At 47.0% G+C, this 18,709-nt stretch overlaps 1 protein-coding gene across 1 annotated transcript; it reads left to right on the top strand.

Moving 5' to 3' along the window:
* The first annotated feature begins 1,779 nt into the window (after positions 1-1,779).
* Positions 1,780-18,639, top strand: ACTR1A (actin related protein 1A). Its single transcript, XM_065923224.1, has 11 exons — positions 1,780-1,910; positions 9,457-9,521; positions 10,354-10,429; positions 11,112-11,237; positions 12,658-12,782; positions 14,095-14,311; positions 15,008-15,100; positions 15,638-15,812; positions 15,908-15,969; positions 16,608-16,648; positions 16,830-18,639. The coding sequence occupies exons 1-11, from the start codon at positions 1,863-1,865 to the stop codon at positions 16,930-16,932; spliced, it is 1,131 nt and encodes a 376-aa protein (XP_065779296.1). The 5' UTR covers positions 1,780-1,862; the 3' UTR covers positions 16,933-18,639.
* Positions 18,640-18,709: the final 70 nt, after the last annotated feature.

Here is an 18,709-nt window from a genome sequence, read left to right as displayed (position 1 = left end):
CGTGACTTGACAATAGGTCCCTCCTCCCTCTCCCAGAGTTGTGAGGGTGTTCCAAGGCTCTTCGCTTCCCCCTAGCGTTAGGAGGAGCCCAGGATTAAATAGAGATATTGGGACATCCTCCGAGGTGCTAGGGACCCAAGAAAGCTCCGGGAAGTGCGCCGACAAAAAGCATGTCACTGTTATGCTAACACGGTGCTCAGAAGGATTAATTTATTTCAGAAGGATTTAAACATAAATGTGACAATGGATTACTTCCTTCGTCCATGTAGCATTAGCTTCGTCCTTGTAGCATTAAAAACGGAAGTTTTAGTTTCTAAGGCACCGAGTTGGAAATTATTTTCCTACCTGCAATAACTTTACTTATAATAATGTCTTCCACTCAATAATCTTGAGGGAATTTCAAGAGAAAGGGATAGAAGAGAGTCCTAACTACTGGCTATTAACTACAGGTTCCCACAACATGAAGGGAAAGAGAAAATAATTTATTAGAGAAAAATGCACTGGGCTCCTTAGAATGCAGTAACACATAATCTCTCTTCAGTTCCATTTTCTCATTCATCAGTGTCATTTCTAGCTCCCCATGAAAATTAAAGATATACTAGAGCAGTTCCTGGGCTTCCCTCACAGCTCAGTCGGTAAAGAATCTGCCTGCAGTGCAGGAGACCTGGGTTCGATCCCTGGGTAGGGAAGATCCCCTCGAGAAGGAAATGGCAACCCACTCCAGTATTCTTGCCTGGAGAATCCCATGGACAGAGGATCCTGGCAGGCTACAAATCCATGGGGTCACAAGAGTCGGACACGACTTAGCGACTAAAGAGAGAGAGAGAGAGAGCAGTTACTGAAGCTATTAGATGAACGATGTTTTAATGACCAAAAGATCATCTATACAAGTAGTTCCAAATGTCAGTCTTCAGACCAATACTAGTATGTTGCCAAGTTTACACCTTTCCAGGAAAAAACTGAGAAAATCAACAAAAAATACTTTGTTGATTATTTCCAGTACTTTGGCCACCTGATGTGAAGAACTGATTGATTGGGAAAAACCCTGATGCTGGGAAAGATTGAAGGCGGGAAGAGAAGGGGATAACAGAGGATGAGATGGTTGGATGGCATCACTGACTCAATGGACATGAGTTTGAGTAAACTCCAGGAGTTGGTGATGGACAGGGAAACCTGGCATGCTGCAGTCCATGGGGTCGCAAAGAGTCGGACACGACTGAGCTGAACTGAACTGAACAAAAATATACTTTTTTTTTTCCAAAAAAAGTAAGCTTTATGCAATATACTTTCCTTTGCTCTAGGAATATGTTCCTCACCTGTATATATACTAAACTTTCCTTTTATTAGACTAAGAAGGTGGTAGATGTTTATTAATGCCTTATATACCCATATAAAAACATCACAACCTCATATCTTCCAGGGGAAGTGGTGGGGAGTGGAAGGACTAGCCTGTAAAATCAAAGCATTCGCGAGTTACTGATCAATCCAAACCGAACTACAGACAATACTGAAGACTACATACTTCAGCATGCACTGAGAATCCCTTCAAAGGGACTACAGATCCAGACATGAAATTGCAACCATCAATAGGCGTACCCTTCTATTTACCTACAGAAACTACAAAGCCCAGGGTACTGTGCGTCGAAACGCGACGCTCCGTTCCTTAAACTAGGCGGGGTTCCGAAGCTGCCTGACTGGCTAACTCAGGTGCAAGGCATGTTGGGTATTGTAGTTCTTCGAAAGTGAGGTCGGGCCGCTCCCCGGCTGCCCAGTGCCGGCGGCTAGACTGCGCATGCGTGTCAGTGGCGTTAGCGGCGGACCGGGCTGGCAGTTCCTTCCTCGGAAGGAGAGGTTCTTCTGCCATGGAGTCCTACGATGTAATCGCCAACCAGCCTGTCGTGATCGACAACGTGAGTTGCATCCCCCTAGCAGGGCTTATGCTCTCCTCTCCGAAGGGATCGCTTCCCGTGTTTCAGTCTGGGCTGCCGGTTCTTTGTCACTGGCCCGGCCTGTCAGGCGGGTTCAGCCGCCGCCGCCTCTCTCCTCCCTCGACCCGAAGTCCGCAGATAGGGCGACCAGCTGGCCAGCAACCATGGGATGGAGAACCTTGGGATGGATAAAGGGAAGGGTTATAGTCCTAGCAGGGTCCTTGGGCCCTTGACTCGAGGGGCCTTAACCGCTCTGAGCCCCCGGCTCCCGCCCCTCCCCAGTTTTCGATAACCCTATTGGCTGCTCTGGCTGTCCATCTTGACCGCTGACCCCGCCTCTGGGCCTTGCCGGATGAGGGCAGCCTTCTGCAGTGATTGGCTCGCGCCCCTGCCGTTCTTCCTGGCCGCCATAGTGTTTCCCCTCTCTAAGGGCGGTGCGGTGCACGAGGGCTGTTGTGATTGGTTTCGGGGACTTCCAGTGGAGGGGGCAGACGGGCTAGGGCCAGCCGGCGGGTGGAGAAGGGCTAAGTTTCCTTCGGTCACTGCCGGCAGGGCGGCTTAGCGGTGTATCTGGGTGGGGTCCGAGAGTGTGATGCCAGAAATGGCCTCAGGATTTCAGTTATTTCTATTTCTGTGATTATAAATTACAGCGTTAATAAAGGTCGAGAAGAAAGGAGAATGACAAAGCAAGCAGGGAGGTACCTTCCTCTTTGGAACGCCTAGTTGCTGGGGGTAAAAATTACTAAACATAATACTTGCCAGGCGCTCCAGCGCTTACACGGGGGGTTTGCATACATTCCAATTGGATCTTCACAAAAACCGGGTGAATAATTAAGGCAAGAATTTTGATCCTCGTTTTACAAATGAGAAAACTGAAGCGCAAAAAGGTAAAGTGAGCCCAAGGTCGCACATTAATCCAGTGCTTTATCCGTTATTCATCCTGATAGTACCCACGCAAATGCATCGATAGTCACAAATGGAAAGAATCTAAATATAGCTTTTATTTTTGGCGGAAGGAGGCAGTTATTAAAAAAGTGGATGTCTGTCTTCCATTCAAAGGTTTGGTCCAACGGAGATTGGTTGCTACCTTTCTAGTCCCCTCTGAGCCCCTCTACTACGTCAGAATTGCAAGTTCCCTCTGTCTTAAGCTGACTCAGATTCGGTCTCTTGATTCAGTCCTTGGGACCCTTGGCACTTGCAAGGTCCTTTCGTCTGCACCATCTTATTCAAGCTTCAACACTGATAGGTAGATAGGACTCGAAATATACAGAAAAAGTGAGACGTGGAGAGGTTAAAAAACAGTATTCAAACCACCTGGCTTATGAATTGAAGAGCCAAGACTCAATTTGAGATTGAGTTCTTAATTCCTCACTTTTTCCAAGGAAAGGTGCTTCTTTGGCTAACATCCCTTCTCTCCTGGAATAAGGTTGAGCTCAGTGAGACACCTTATGTTGGGAAGGATTTGGTCGGTGGGCAGGGCGGGGAGGGTCGCGGATCTCCTTTAGGCTATTGAATCCGGGTGGGAAAAGATGCTTGGTGGTCCTTCACTTTTCCTTAGTCTCTGGTTCCCCAGTTCCCTCCACACATACAGTATCTAGGGCCTGGCACCACTAGGTGCACATTGGATTTTTAATTTTTATGGGTGGGGGGGATAAATGGCTGAAAAATCTCTATGACAGTAATAAAGATGTCCCTAAATAAAAAAAGGATGGGAGGAAGGACTAGTTACTGCATAAGGTTGAGCAGGACTCTTTGTTCTAGATGTTAAATTTCAGAGAACACTACTATTTCTATCTTCAGCCAGTTTGTGTATGCTTCATGTGCCTTTTTCTTGGTTTTAAGAAGAAAGAAAAATAGAAATTAGCAATTTCCTGTTTTCATCAGCAGTGCAAAAGGAGCAGTCTGTCCATCCCATCAGACCTTTTGTTTCTAGAATTGTTGGGCAGCAGTGCTATCTCCAACCATTTTCTTTATTTCACTTACGCAAATGCTTCTTAGTTCCTTCTTTCTCATTCTTGATAGTGTATTTGAAATGCTTCAAAGCAGCAGTACCTTTTCAGTTTGAATACTTAAGGAATAGACGTTTTTTCTCTGGGAAAAATTTCCTTTATTATGCCAGCAATCCCACCAAAAGGTGAAGTAGGAGAAACTTAAATAATTTTTCCACTAGAATTTACTATCTGCCAGTAAATCATTTAAAATATTTGAGCCAGCTTTTTTTTTTTTTTTTGAGCCAGCTTTATATTATGAGAATAACGTGTCTCTAGCAGATTTAACAGCTCCATAGCTTATCATGCTGCCACAGTTTTATTTCTGGGCTAAGGAGAGTGTAATTAAAAGACAGAAAAACAAAGAAAGCAAGGAAAAGAGAGAACAGCCCCGTTATCAGTTCACAGCCTTTCCTAGTCTTTTCTTTTCTTTCCTAGTCTTAAGACAATTGTTGACCACCCCTTTCATAGAATTCTGGGACCAAACCAATTCATCAGAATTTAATGAAGAAGATGGAAGGGTGTGTGTATGCATATGTGCATGTGCGATTTAATGACAACAACAACAAAAAGTGATGAGTATTTTAAAAAACTAAGCATGTTGTTCTTCCCAAAGTCATATTACAGATAGTAGTACAAGAATGAGAAGGGCCACTCTCAGGACTACAACACTTTAATTGGAATACTATATTTATTCTGAAGCTCAGATCTTTGGGAGGATCTCGAAGATTAAATACTTCCATAAAATGAATCAACATTATAGTCAATCTTAAAATTGTCTTTTCTGGCTAGACTATGTCGGCCTAAATGCAGGAGTAATATCAGATCTCTACAAGTTTTTCAAACTAAGAGTTTTACTGTTTTGGGGGGGTCATTAAGCTTCTTTGGCCCCCTTTTTGAAAAGTGAGATTCTTTAAACACACGGAAAAGTTCAGAGACGTATATAACAAGCACCTATGTAGCATGTGTCCTCCACCTTGATTTAATAAATGTTGTCATTTGCCAAATTTGCTTCAGATTTTTTTAGGACATAAAACATTATAGATATAATCGAAGCCTCTTTGTACCCATCCATAATTCCATCCTTTCTTTCTGGTCCATACATAACCCCGGAAGCAAACCTCATTGTAAAATTAATGTGCTCCTTTCTTTCTGATTTTATGGACACATGTATTTTATAATGTGTGTGTGTATAGTATTTATGTTTTGAATTTTTACTTAGCTGCTATCATCTTATTTGCTAGCTCTCCTTATTCTGGTGGTGGTGGTGGTTTAGTTGCTAAATCGTGTCTGACTCTTTGTGACCCCCATGGACTGTAGCCTGCCAGGCTCCTCTGTCCATGTGCTTTTCCAGGCAAGAATACTGGAGTGGGTTGCCATGCCCTTCTCCAGGGGATCTTCCAGATTCAGGGACTGAGCCCACAGCTCCTGCACTGGCATCCTGATTCTTAACTGCTGAGCCACCAGGGAAGCCCTTCCATAATGTAAAAAATTTCAAATATAAACAAAAGGAGGGGAAATGTTACAACAAATATCCATATATCCATCATCTAACTGTAACAGTTGTCAACTCTTGACTAATCTTTTTAGCAACATATCCACCCACTTCCCTCTTGTACAGACTTTTAAAAACATAACCAATATACTATTATCAAGGCTAATAAAATTAACAGTAATTCCTTAATATCATCAAATATCTAGTCAGTGTCAAATTTCACTAATTTTCTCTTTCTAACAGTTCGTCATCAGCTCTTAAGATCTGTTGATTCACTTAAGTTTAAGGGACACTAGAATTTAGCTGAGAAAATGAAGTCAGTGTATTTATTTAACACCATCACTTGTGGTATGACTTTCAGTCTGTTGGTTGCACAACTGCAGTGAGAATCCTCCCTAGTTTGGTGGAGAGAGGGAAAAGAAGGTAGCTTATAGATTACACTCAATTACATGTATTTTGAGAGCCATGGATGTGCTTCACAACCTGGAAAGAATGTCTAGAATAGGAGTCTCAAACTCAATGCCTGGGGAGGCCAAACAGATACATTAAAAAGGCAGAGAAGGGGCAGGGGGATGAGGAGAAGGTAGTCTTAATAAGTGAGAAATCTGAAAGGTGCATTGTGCATGCTTGACTAAAGAAAGGGTCAGCTGCTTCTTACTTCCAGCAGGTTGTCCCCATGCAGGCCCAGTGTTACCAGATTTTCTCATTTTTCAAGGGAAATCAGAAGTGTTAATTAAAAAAAGAAGAAGAAGTGTTAATTTCATATGCAATCTCTAGTGTTTTTTAATTTTTAATTTTTTTTTGGCCACACCAGGTGGCATGTGGGATCTTAGGTCTCCGACCAGGGATCAACCCCGCCCTATGTTGGAACCATGGAGTCTTAACCACTGGGCCACCAGGGAAGTCCTGCAATCTCTTTAATTTTTAACTGTTGGAAGTCAATGTAAAAGTAGTTTGTGATCTGTGGAGATAGAAAGTAGTTAGTGGTTGCCTAGGGTGGGGTTAGTAAGGATGGAGAATGGCTGCTAATGGGTACAGGGTTTCTTGGGGGGATGATGAAAAGTTCTAAAATTAGGTTGTAGTAATGATTGTTCAGCTCTGTAAATATACTAAGAACCATTAGATTATGCACCATTTAAGGTGCATTTACCCATTTAAGGGTAAATTGTGTGATATGTGAATTTTATCTCAATAAAGTTGTTTTTTAAAAACTACTTTGTGGACCAAACAAAATATGTCTTTGGGCCAGAATGGGCTACCAGTGTCGTAGAATCTGAGGCTCCACCTCGCAGTGTTAAATGGCAGACAACTAGCCTTCTTCCCAGCATGTTAAGAATAATCAGTGCTTAGGGTAAAGTTGCCCAAGCCACAGGGTCAATAGCCAGCAGGTACTACAAGAACCATGCTGAGGAATTTGCTATTTGTTTGCCTGCATCAGAAAGAGAATGGTCAGAGTTGACTGGCAGCAGACTTGAGTTCCAAATATCAAATATTTAATGAGATTACTTTTTCAAATGTAGGCATTTGTTTCAAACAAAGCATTTGTTTACTTAGTTTTGACAGAGTAAATAACTAAGAGTGGCAGCTCATTTGCCAAGTATACAGTTCCTAGTTACAAATACTATTAAATTGACATGACCCCTTTGTATGCTCTCTTGGTATGGCTTGAGCAAAATAAAGGCAACTCAGCCACTTCCCCTGTCCCCACCCATTTTTCACCTGACACTTGGCCTGCCAAGCCAGCTCATGGGGCTGCAGGGACAAGCTGGGTCTGGTTCTACCTTGTGTATCATTCCCAAGACTGTCTTCATCTTCCCTGTACCACCTCTGCCTGGGGCTTCTGGCATTCCAGCTGCTCATTCAGGTTCCATACTTTCGGCTTCATCTGCCAATCATTTCAGCTTGGTTTTCATTTTAGTTAGCCAGCATCTAGCCAAGTACCCTGCAAATGTCATATACTGCTGATATACAAAGTCTCTGACCTCAAGGAATTTGCGCTGAAAAGAGACCAAAAGTGTAAACCGTAAATTAGAATAGAAAGCAGAATGAAATTCATGCTACCTGGTGAATGAGGTAGTGGTGATAGGTAATGGGAAGAGGATAACAAATTCCAACTGGAGATTATCCTTCAGGAGGAAGGCAGTGATATGTGAACTGGACCTGTTATATTCTTGCTGGGAAGGACAGGGAGAAAGAAAATAATCTAATGTCTTAATCTGCCTTGTCACTCAAACTCTAGCCCTCTTGTCAGTAAACTCAAAATCAAATCTCCAGGAAAATCATCTCTTAGAAATATCTTGGAGAATCCCTGGTAGTCCATTGGCTAAGACTCCATACTCCCAAGGCAAGGGGATTGGGTTCAATTCCTGGTTGGGGAACTAGATCCCACATGCCACAACTGAAAGAATTCCACATGCTGCAGCTAAGACCTGGTGCAGCCAAATAAATAAATATTAAAGGGAAAAAAGAAGTATCAGTCTCGTCCAAAAAAAAAAAATCTAGAGTCTAAAGCACAGATTTCATCTTTACTTTTCTCGTTTTCAACTCCTGCCAGAAGATCCAATTAGTCTGTTAGCGTCATCACACCCAGATGAAGGCAGTGGGCTATTATCGAAAGCCTGAGCTAATGAGTTCCCCAAATTCTCTTCTACGATGTTCTTCTCACTAGCTGCGCCACTGTCCCCAAGCCCTTGGGTTTGCGGTAGGATAGTCTTCCCTCCTTCCCAGTCTTTCAGCTCAGTTTACAGCTGTACCTTTTCCAGGCTCCTTGCTGTTCTGCCCAGACCGATGAGTTTGCACATTGTCTCCTGTTTTTTCTGTTGGCAGAAGTTCCTGCTGTCTTAGAGAACTGGCTTGCCCTGCTCTCCCCCAACACCTCTTTCCCTGTCCTTCAACCACTTCTAACCTCCTCCCTCCTCCCTCGCTAGGATCAGTCACCTACCCCCTCACCTTGCTCTTATAAAAATGCAGGAATAAAAAAGACAGATGGATCCAGGGGTATTGCTGGGAGGCCTTTGGTACCAAGGTAACCTTGGCTATTTAGCATCTCCTGATGTGTTTAATGCTTGTGTGTTCTGGAAACATTACACTGCACCCCAGGAGAAGTCGTCGACAGGCAGCAGGAGACGGCTTACTGCACTTGGAGCCACAACTGTGTTGGGGATAGAAGGACAAGGGTATCTGGTGTAGTGGTAGAAGAATTAAGAAGGAAGAGAACAGGGTGATCTGCAGGCAGCATCAAGCCTCAACATCTGTCTTGCATGGAGTTGATGTCCAGAATCAATGTTTACTTTGGCTGGGCCCAAGTGGTACCAGATGATGGTGGGAGACGGCAGATTCTTTTCAGAATGCTTAAGGGCTCTTCTGCTCTTTACCCTCAAGAGACCAATGAGTACAGCAAAGCACAGTGAAAAAGCAAAAGAAAAACAACAACAACAACAAAAAAGGCAAAACAACTACTACAACCACCCCACAAATCATTGCAGTCTGCCCCTGCAGTCAGAACCAGACGGCATATGTCATATGGGACTTAGCTTCAAGTATGGCAGCACTCTCAAGGTGTGTCTGTCATAGAGGCCCCGGAGAGCAGGGACAGTTCAGGTCTGAGCTGGGAAGGTAGCTTAGATGAGCACTCCTTGATGGTTTAGCAGAATTGTGCGCCCTTCCCACCTTGGTTGTGTTCCTAAACTCGGCCGCTTTGTGCTTCTAGGTACTTTCCTCTTCTGTCCTCAAGCCTTTCCCTTTTCTTCCCTTTATTAATACTATTTTTAATTCCAAAAGTAAACATGTTCAATGTAGAAAAGACAAAGAATACATAAAAATCAAATAGAGTGTGCAGTAGAAATTCCCCTAACCATTCGCAGCCCCAGTGCCCTCCCTTTGGCATGCATTCACGGTACAAATCCTCATATGAGTGGATATATTATACATAAATATAAGATCCTTCCTCTTTCTAAAATAAAGGTGAAACCATATTGTGTGTGATATGTGTGATATGAATCTCTTCTTGTTTGTGTGATAGTCTGACTTCTCTTTCTCTCCTCAGGGATCCGGTGTGATTAAAGCTGGTTTTGCTGGTGATCAGATCCCCAAATACTGCTTCCCAAACTAGTAAGTCATTCTGTAGCTTAGTCAGAAGCTTGTAAGGCTCGTCAGTTTTGTTATGATGTCAGCCCTCCATCTTTTAGGGGGACAGGATCTCTCATTTAGGTCAGCCTTGGTACTCAACAACAAGCAAGGGACAAGAGCTGGCTTTTGGAGTAAGCAAACCATTGCCTGCATGGTACAATTGAGGGGCAGTTGGTTTTTTATTTGCCAAAAATGTTATCATTGGTGACTTACTGCTTTGGATGACAGTGTCATAATGGAGTCCTCTTAAAATTCTCCTGTCACTCAGAATGGAATTTGACATTAAACCATACCTACCATTCTCGGGAGAATGAGTCTTTTTCTCAGCACTTTCTTACTAAGGCAGAGATGCTACAGGCAAGAAAAGGGCACAGGCACCTGGGAGAGGGGTCAAAGCAGTGGAGAAAGGAGGAAGGCCATCTCTCAGTTACAACATCACAGTTGTCCTTTGTAGAAGACCTGGGCAGGAGGCTAAGGAGACAAAAACTTTTTGAGTTAATCACTCTAAATGAACTCTTGTTTCCTTGTCTCTCTTGATCTGTACATACAGAAGAGAAGAACTAGGGATATTGAATCCTCCCGAATTTGATAACTTATAAATATAATAAACATATGAAATAGTATACTAATGCATAAATACAAAAAAAATATTCATTATAGAAATTGTGGGAAGTGCATTCCTCAGTGACAGTCACAGTAGAATTGAGTATATTTCTTTCCATCCAAGTACATGCGTTAGTACATCTTTCCTGTGTTCTGTCGTGTGTTATGTCACGAAATGAGAAGTGATAGTCTTCCCCACTCTCTTTTGTAGTGTGGGCAGACCCAAGCATGTTCGTGTCATGGCAGGCGCCCTCGAAGGTGACATCTTCATTGGCCCCAAAGCCGAGGTAATCCCATGTCCTACTGAAGAATCCTCAAGCCAGCAGGGGACCTTCACTGTTCCCCATGCAGGCAGTATTCGACAGAGGGACATGAGTAAAAGAAACAATTTCCTCTTGAACTCTCCCCTTTCACTCTCTCATTCTAAAAAGAATAAACCTAACTGGTTTATTTCTCCCAGGAACAGCCTCTGGTTTTGGAGAGGAAATATCTGGAACCCCACTTTGGGAAACAGAGACCAGTCCAGAAAAAAGGGCTTTTGCCTTCCTTCTATCACTGTGTTGCCAATGATCAAATTGACTGGCTTGGTTATTTTTTGGCAAAAGTGATTGAGGGGAGATCCTGGCTGGGGTACCCTGGGGATAAGTTAATTAGCACAGTTTGGCAGAGCCCTCGGGGAGCTTCTAGAAGCAGAACAACAGAATCTTTGTTGCCAACCTTGGTTGCAGATGCCAGGAGATTGTGTCCTGGGACCAGACAATGAGGAGGATGCCACCCAGGGGCCCACGGAAAGGCAGAAGCCCTCTGCTTTGCCAGCTGCTTGGGCATTGAGCACAGTTCACAGCGTACAGTTTAGTGACTTGGAGGATGGGTGGGTCCATCCTTAGCCAGGGGTGCGGATTGTGGGGTCCACCTGGCAGTCCTGCTGAGAGGCTGGCTGCGGCTGCAAGCACTGCTGTCTGCCCCCAGGAGCACCGAGGGCTCCTCTCCATCCGCTACCCAATGGAGCACGGCATCGTCAAGGACTGGAATGACATGGAGCGCATCTGGCAGTATGTCTACTCTAAGGACCAGCTGCAGACTTTCTCAGAGGAGGTGAGGGTCCTGTGTGTGGGGTGCCACGGGGGCTATGCAGAGCAGACAGAAGCCCTACCCCAGAGATGAGGCAGATGACAACGATAACTGCCTTGAGTGTTTGTGTCTTATGTTCTAGGCATCAAGCATGTGCTTTTCAGAAATGTTTGCATTTAATCTTCACAGCATCCCTATGAGGCACAGGTAGTATTATTATCTCTCTTTTACAAACAAGGGAACAGAAGTTCAGAGAAGCCAGGTGGTATTTCCGTAATCACCCAGTGAAGAGTGGTAGAGCTGGGGTTCCAACCCACGCCTTTCAGACTTCGGAGCTATATATACTCTTTAGTTGTTTTTTTTTTTTCCCCATTTATTTTTATTAGTTGGAGGCTAATTACTTTACAATATTGTAGTGGTTTTTGCCATACATTGACATGAATCAGCCATGGATTTACATGTGTTCCCCTTCCCGATCCCCCCTCCCACCTCCCTCTCCATCCCATCCCTCTGTGTCTTCCCAGTGCACCAGCCCTGAGCACTTGTCTCATGCATCCAGCCTGGGCTGGTGATCTGTTTCACCCTTGATAGTATGCTTGTTTCAATGCTATTCTCTCAGAACATCCCACCCTCGCCTTCTCCCACAGAGTCGAAAAGTCTGTTCTGTACATCTTTGTCTATTTTTCTGTTTTGCATATAGGGTTATCATTACCATCTTTTTAAATTCCATATATATGCATTAGTATACTGTATTGGTCTTTATCTTTCTGGCTTACTTCACTCTGTATAACGGGCTCCACTTTCATCCATCTCATTAGAACTGATTCAAATGAATTCTTTTTAATGGCTGAGTAATATTCCATTGTGTATATGTACCACAGATTCCTTATCCATTCGTCTACTGATGGGCATCTAGGTTGCTTCCATGTCCTGGCTATTATAAACAGTGCTGCGATGAACATGGGGGGGACTTTAGTTTCTAAGGAAGGAACTCTCAACTCAGAAACACAAAGGAAGGTGCTGACTAGGCTTATCAGAATTTCCAAGAGAGGGATATGTTCTGTTTTTTAATAGTATAATCAATAATGATATTTAATTTTCTATTTTGAAAAAAAAATTTAAGGATTACTTTTATCATAGTAATTTCAAATTTAGAATTTAGCAAAATCTTCACACCTGGAGCTATCCAGAAGGTACAAGGGCCTATTAAGAATCTTGGAGGACAAGAGGGTAGTAGAAGGTGAGGATAGAATGACACTTTAAAGGGGGTATGAATTTGGAAAGTTGAGAAACTGGCTTGGGTGGTGGTAAGTGACCAGCCCACCAGCCCTCTTTTAGAGAGAGGCTGACAAAGTCCGTGTGGGCTCTCCAGCCAGCCATGTAGTACTAATGAGGGCTGGGAATCTGTCCTCACCCTAATTGCTGTCCGGGCATCTTTCACCAGCATCCTGTGCTCCTGACAGAGGCGCCTTTAAATCCACGGAAAAACCGGGAACGAGCTGCTGAAGTTTTCTTCGAGACCTTCAATGTGCCAGCCCTTTTCATCTCCATGCAAGCTGTGCTCAGCCTGTGAGTAACAGCTGGCTGGCGAGCCTGGCCCCTGGGGGAAAGCAGTCCTTTGGCAGAATCTAGGCTGGCCCTGCTGTGGGTTGGTGCAGAGCTCCCTAAGCACCCCTGCCAGGGACGGTAATGGATGGTGGGAAAGGGAGCATCTTCCAGTCTCGGCCCTCCCTCCTGGTCTGGTGCCAGAGGCTCTCCGCTGAGCCTGCTGGGAAGGCCACGTGCTGCAACAGCTCTCCCTGCTGGCCCCTGCAGTGAGTTCAGGTGTTTTTTTCAGGGCCTACTTGAGCCAGGCGCTGTGCAAGGCTGGTGATTGGCTCGTGATGAAAACACCCCTGTCATCCTGTCTGGCTCCCAGCCTGCCTCCCACCAGGGTTAGGTCTATTGCCAAGATTATATATTGGTAGCCTGCAGATGGCATGTTTGACCCCGCTGAAAAATTGTGAGCCAACCTTTAAAAATTGGGACATTTCCTATCAAAATCAAAATTTCTGACTTCTCTGAAAAAAAAAGGAAGATCTGATAATGCTGGGCCTGCATTCCTCTAGAGCAAAAATCAGCAGAAGCTGAAAGAAAATCACAGCTGCAATTTTAAACAGGGTTTGGAAACCTGACTTCACCACAGCCTTCTCCATTGCCTGTCATCTAACACGAAGGCTGAATGTCAGGTGCTGTTTATGAAACATTATGGAGTTTTCCCCCTCATATCACATATATGTCTGTACCCTTGTCCTTACCAAGAGAAAAACTTAAGGACAGACCTAGAAGGCCAAAAGCTAGTTGGTTGGTTGATTGGTTTTCCTTCTTTAACATTTTGGCCTCATTGCACAGCATGTGGGATCTTAGTTCTCTGACTAGGGATTGAACCTGGGCCCCCTGTATTGGGAGCAAAGAGTCTTAGCCACTCCACCAGGGAAGTCCCTAAAAGCTAGTTTTTTATGCAAGTGAAAATATTCTTATTTTCTTTCATTCATTCACTTCTCTTTCCTGACCCCTGAGTTTTTTCCCCTTATCTAGAGACTAAAAACTGTCCCTCAGGCTGGGTCCCTGAAGCAGTGGAAGGCCAGGCCATCTCCTGCGGTTGGAGGGCCTATTCTTCTGGAGGGGTGGCAGAGGGGCGCTTGGAGAGGCTCTGCTCCTTTCCTTCAGATATTCCAGGCTTGCTTTATTGCTCAGGCTGCCTTCATACTCAGTCCAGTCGGAGGCTTCTGGGGAAGGCAGGCCCCAGCTTTAGTTCAGCTGACCTTGAACTCTAGCAAGAAGTGAATCTTCCCAGAGTGAGGAGGCAGGGGTGAGTGATGCTGTGCCCCCTGTTCTTCAGTTATGCCACCGGCAGGACCACGGGTGTGGTGCTGGACTCGGGGGATGGTGTCACCCATGCCGTGCCCATTTACGAGGGCTTTGCCATGCCCCACTCCATCATGCGCATCGACATCGCTGGCCGAGACGTCTCTCGCTTTCTTCGCCTCTACTTGCGCAAGGAGGGCTATGATTTCCACTCATCCTCCGAGTTTGAGATTGTCAAGGCCATAAAAGAAGTGAGTGCTGCCTCCATGGGCCCAGGGCTGGGAGAGGGGACGGGAACAGCAGCCAGGACCTCCGTGACCTAGAGTGATGAGTGGCTAAACTCCTGCCCTGGAGATGGATTTCTGTCCTTCCCGACCAGGCCTCCTGGCGGCCCTGTGATCTCCAGCCAGTCCCCTCACCCTGAAGGATTGACCCTTCAAAGTGCTGCCATCTTGTGGGCAAAAGGGAGCTGCCTGTATTTCCTAAGCTGAGTGATAAGCATGCCCGTGCTCATCATTTTTATACATCATATACAGATTACACATGTTCTTTTACCCCCTTGAAAAAGTCAAACTGCTTTTTTTTTTTAATTTAAGTAAAATGAACCCTCTGCATCATCTACGGCTCCAGAGAGACCGCTGAGCTGGGTAGGCAGGGCCCAGAACCATACAAGTAGTAGGAAAAAGACACCTGAGTCTGAACTAAGATTAGGGTGTGGTCTCAGACTCAAATCCAGAAAGCTGAGTTGCCACACTTGGCCCCCAGGAAGGTGGACAGGTGGGGGCACATATCCTAAGAAGGGGCGGGGAGGTTTTAGTCAGCTTCACTGGGTGGCACTTAGGATATGCAGCTCTAATGATCTTTAGGACAGTCACTGCAATGGATGGGGACTTGGATCAGGTAGGCACCAGCTTTCCAGCCAACCTGACTTGTGTTTGGTTCTCCAGAGAGCCTGCTACCTGTCCATAAACCCCCAGAAGGATGAGACACTAGAGACGGAGAAGGCGCAATACTACCTGCCCGACGGCAGCACCATTGAGGTAGGCGGCAGACCTCTCCCCTCAGGTCCCAAAAGCACTCAAAGAGAACTCCCCACGGGGAGGCTGGAGTCAGGCGCACCAGTTCTTTTACACTCTCTGCCTGGAGCAGTGTAGCTGTTGAGCTGCAGCGTCTCCTGCAGGGTGAGGTGCTAGGGACTTTGCTTCTCCTGTGTGGAGGGGAGGAGGTGTTCTCCTGTGGGATTAGAAGGCTGATGTGAAGTGCTGTCCTTAACCACTCAGGTACAGTGAATTCCAGCCCCCTGGGCCTCCACTGATAGGAGGAAATTTCCACAAATGAATGAATCTATCAAGTCTCTTGGCTGGAAAATGTCAGAGCTAGGATTAAACACAGGAGCTTCCTTTCTCTAGTTTCCCAGGCTTGCTGGTTGTTCCTTTATGTTCCCAGGAGCGCTATCTTTGTTTCTTGCAGCTCTTGACATAGAAAGTCTTACCTGAGTGTGGCCTTCAGAGCCACCTGGTTACTAAGCCCTGGGCAGAGGGACCTGAGCCTGAGACGCTTGCCCCCCCACCCCGCAGATTGGTCCTTCCCGATTTCGGGCACCTGAGCTGCTGTTCAGGCCAGACCTGATCGGCGAGGAGAGCGAGGGCATCCACGAGGTGTTGGTGTTTGCCATCCAGAAGTCTGACATGGACCTGCGGCGCACACTGTTCTCCAACATCGTCCTCTCGGGCGGCTCCACCCTCTTCAAAGGTTGGGCTTTGGTCTCAGGGCCCTACCCCAGGAAGCTGCCACGTCCTGCTGGGCCCAGGGGATTGACGTGAGATTCTCCCTTCTTGCCCATTCAGGTTTTGGTGACAGGCTATTGAGTGAAGTGAAGAAATTGGCTCCAAAAGACGTGAAGATCAGGGTAGGAGCATGCCAGGGGGTGGGCGAACTGGGCCACCAAGGGCCTGGAACACTGTGTGGTGTGGCCTCCCTTCCTGCTCTGCCCAAGGTTTCCAGGCACCATCAGGTGGCTCCCAGCTTCTACTGTGCCCCTGAGGCCTGCTAGAGTGGGGGACCCATCCTCATGTTGGGTCTTCACCAAACGGGGCAGTTCTGATCCCCAGATATGGCAGGATGCTAGACATGCAGTCTGTCAGGGAAGCTAACGCTGACAGCAGCTTGACTTCAGCTGTCCCCCGTGACACGGTCCAGCACCTCAGTGACTGCTGAGAGGAGTTGGCCTGCCTGAGGAAGGAGGGATCCTAAGTGGAGGAGTGTGGTGCCTGCCATTCAATCAGCCCCCCACCATCCCCCAGCAGAGCTGGATCTTGCCTTTAGATAGCCCCTGCTTCCCTGGGAGCCATAGGTACTTTGGGTTGCCAGAAGCCTGTTTCTCCAGATGAGTGTCAGGCTGACCATGGTACCCCCCAGAGAGGACACAGGGTCCAGCAGGGACAGAACTTAAAAGGTTGTTGTGTGAAATATATCCACGAGTGTTAGACGGGGAAGGGAGAAGGGAGGACAGCCATCTCAGATTTCTCTTTCTACCCACCCTGGCAGATATCTGCACCGCAAGAGAGACTGTATTCCACATGGATTGGGTGAGTAGCTCTTCTGGGAATAAGAATGGAACACTCTTACTGCAGAGGCATTGATTACGCCTCACCACCCCAGGCCTTTGAAGAAAAGCCTGGTCTGGTTTGACCCTAGGGGCACTGCCTGGCTCCACAGATACCCACTCCCCATCTCTGACATGATTCCTTTGGATTCCCTCCATGCCAGGGGCTCCATCCTCGCCTCCCTGGACACCTTTAAGAAGATGTGGGTATCTAAGAAGGAATACGAGGAAGACGGTGCCCGGTCCATCCACAGGAAAACCTTCTAATATTGGGACATCGTCTTCACCTCTCTCTGAAGTTAACTCCACTTTAAAACTCGCTTTCTTGAGTCGGAGTGTTTGCGAGGAACTGCCTGTGTGTATGAATGTGTGTGTGTGGGTATGAATGTGTGCACATATGCGAGTGCCGTGTGGCCCAGGGATCCCAGGATTTCAGGGCCCGGAAAGGACGATGAACTACCCATGATGGCGGCGGCCTGAGACCTGGGGTTGACCACTAACTGGCCCCTGACAGGGAAGAGTGCTGGCAGAGGGCCCTGCTCTGTCAGCCGGGCCTTTGTCTGGCTGTGTGGGACTATGTTTACTACCACAGGGAGACAGAGAGGGAGGTAAACCAACCCCGGGGACACTTGCTGCTGCCCATCCTAGGCTGGGCCGGCCCCACCCCCTCCACCCAGGGTGCCCTGCGGCCTCCCCTTGTTCATCATTCTGCTCTCGATGCCTCTTGATCGTGGACTGAGGCCTGAGTCCAGGGTTGAGTTCTTGTCTGGTCTTGTTGCAGTTTGGGTTTAGAAAGCTGGAGAAGCACTCCAGGAGCTGTTACTGAGACTTCCCTGTCAGGAGCGGGCAGGATGCCCTCAACTTCACCTGGGGACCAGGACCACACTGGGCATTTGAGGAGGGCAAGGAGCGCTACTTCTGATCAGTGGCGGGCTTACCACTCCGACCCCCAATCCCATCCGGGGATCTCGGGAGAGTTTCAGGAGCCTGTTGGCCTCAGGTCCTGTTAACTTGCTTTCCATCCATCCATGGGCAGTGCCATCTTCAGTTTTATTTATTGAAGTGTTTGTTCAGTTAGGGGACTGGAGGGAGGGAGCTCATTGCCCCGCCCACCAGTCACCCTGTTCACACTAATGTTTACAGCACCTAAGCTTAGCATAGCGTTCAGGGCCCCGCCACTCCCTGCCAACATGAACTGACAGTATCCATAGGCCTCAGGACCATTTGAGCTCAGACGCTACATTCAAAGTCACTCCGGCCTCTTTCTTTCTCCCTCTTCACTTGCTTACTGCCCTGGAATCAACAGGCTGGTTGCTAGTTGGATTTTTCTGAAATAGGAGGTAGAAACCCCATTTGGCAGAGGCTCCTGGCAAAGGAGGGGTGTTGGGGATGCCGCCTCCTTAGGACTGGAGAAAGAGCCGCAGTTAACCAAGCTGCCTTTTCCCATGCTAGCTGACCCTGGGGGACTAGCTTGTAGAGGCCAGACAGCCCCCTCTGGCTGACTTGTGCCATTCTTGTCTTTGGCCTTGTTTGGTCAGGGAGGGAGGGGCCAGACCAGGCTGCCAGGAACTGATGGACTCAGGCTCACCTCCTCTGGTCCAGTGGGGCCTGGCGCCTATCCTGGACTGGGCTAGCCTGGCAGGGGTCCAAAGACTCTTCAGCCCAGAAGGTGCAAAGCTGGGGCTGGCAGATATTCACCGGCACCCTCACCCATGACACCAACACTTGCCCGATCCCAGATTCCAGGCAGTATTCTCGACCCCATGCCGTCCAACGACCAAAGGCCCTGCCAGGTGTGGGCCGCAGCAGCAGGTGTGTGTGAAAGCGATGTGGCGACCCGCGGACTGCAGTGTGCTTAACCAGCTCACCTCCCTCCTCTTAGCCCAAGCCTGTCCCCTGCACAGCCTCGCACAAACCATGTTGCCTGGTGGGGCCCAGTGTACTTAAATAAACTCGTTCTAATAGACACATCAACTGGGCCTCTGTCTAGTCAGTGCAGGTGGGAGGAGGGAGGAGCTGTGGGCCCTGAGACTGGGCCTAGTCC

This window comes from Muntiacus reevesi, chromosome 2 (genome assembly GCF_963930625.1).
Source record: "Muntiacus reevesi chromosome 2, mMunRee1.1, whole genome shotgun sequence".
Classification (NCBI taxonomy): Eukaryota; Metazoa; Chordata; class Mammalia; order Artiodactyla; family Cervidae; genus Muntiacus; species Muntiacus reevesi.
Note: the sequence above shows the minus strand (reverse complement) of the source record. Positions and strands in the feature narration are given on the sequence as shown.

Coding starts and splice junctions, on each gene's coding strand:
- ACTR1A (XM_065923224.1), top strand. CDS start 1,863: ATGGAGTCCTACGATGTAATCGCCAACCAGCCTGTCGTGATCGACAAC. Junction 10,430..11,111: donor TCATTGGCCCCAAAGCCGAG/GTAATCCCATGT, acceptor GTCTGCCCCCAG/GAGCACCGAGGGCTCCTCTC. Junction 14,312..15,007: donor TTGTCAAGGCCATAAAAGAA/GTGAGTGCTGCC, acceptor TTGGTTCTCCAG/AGAGCCTGCTACCTGTCCAT.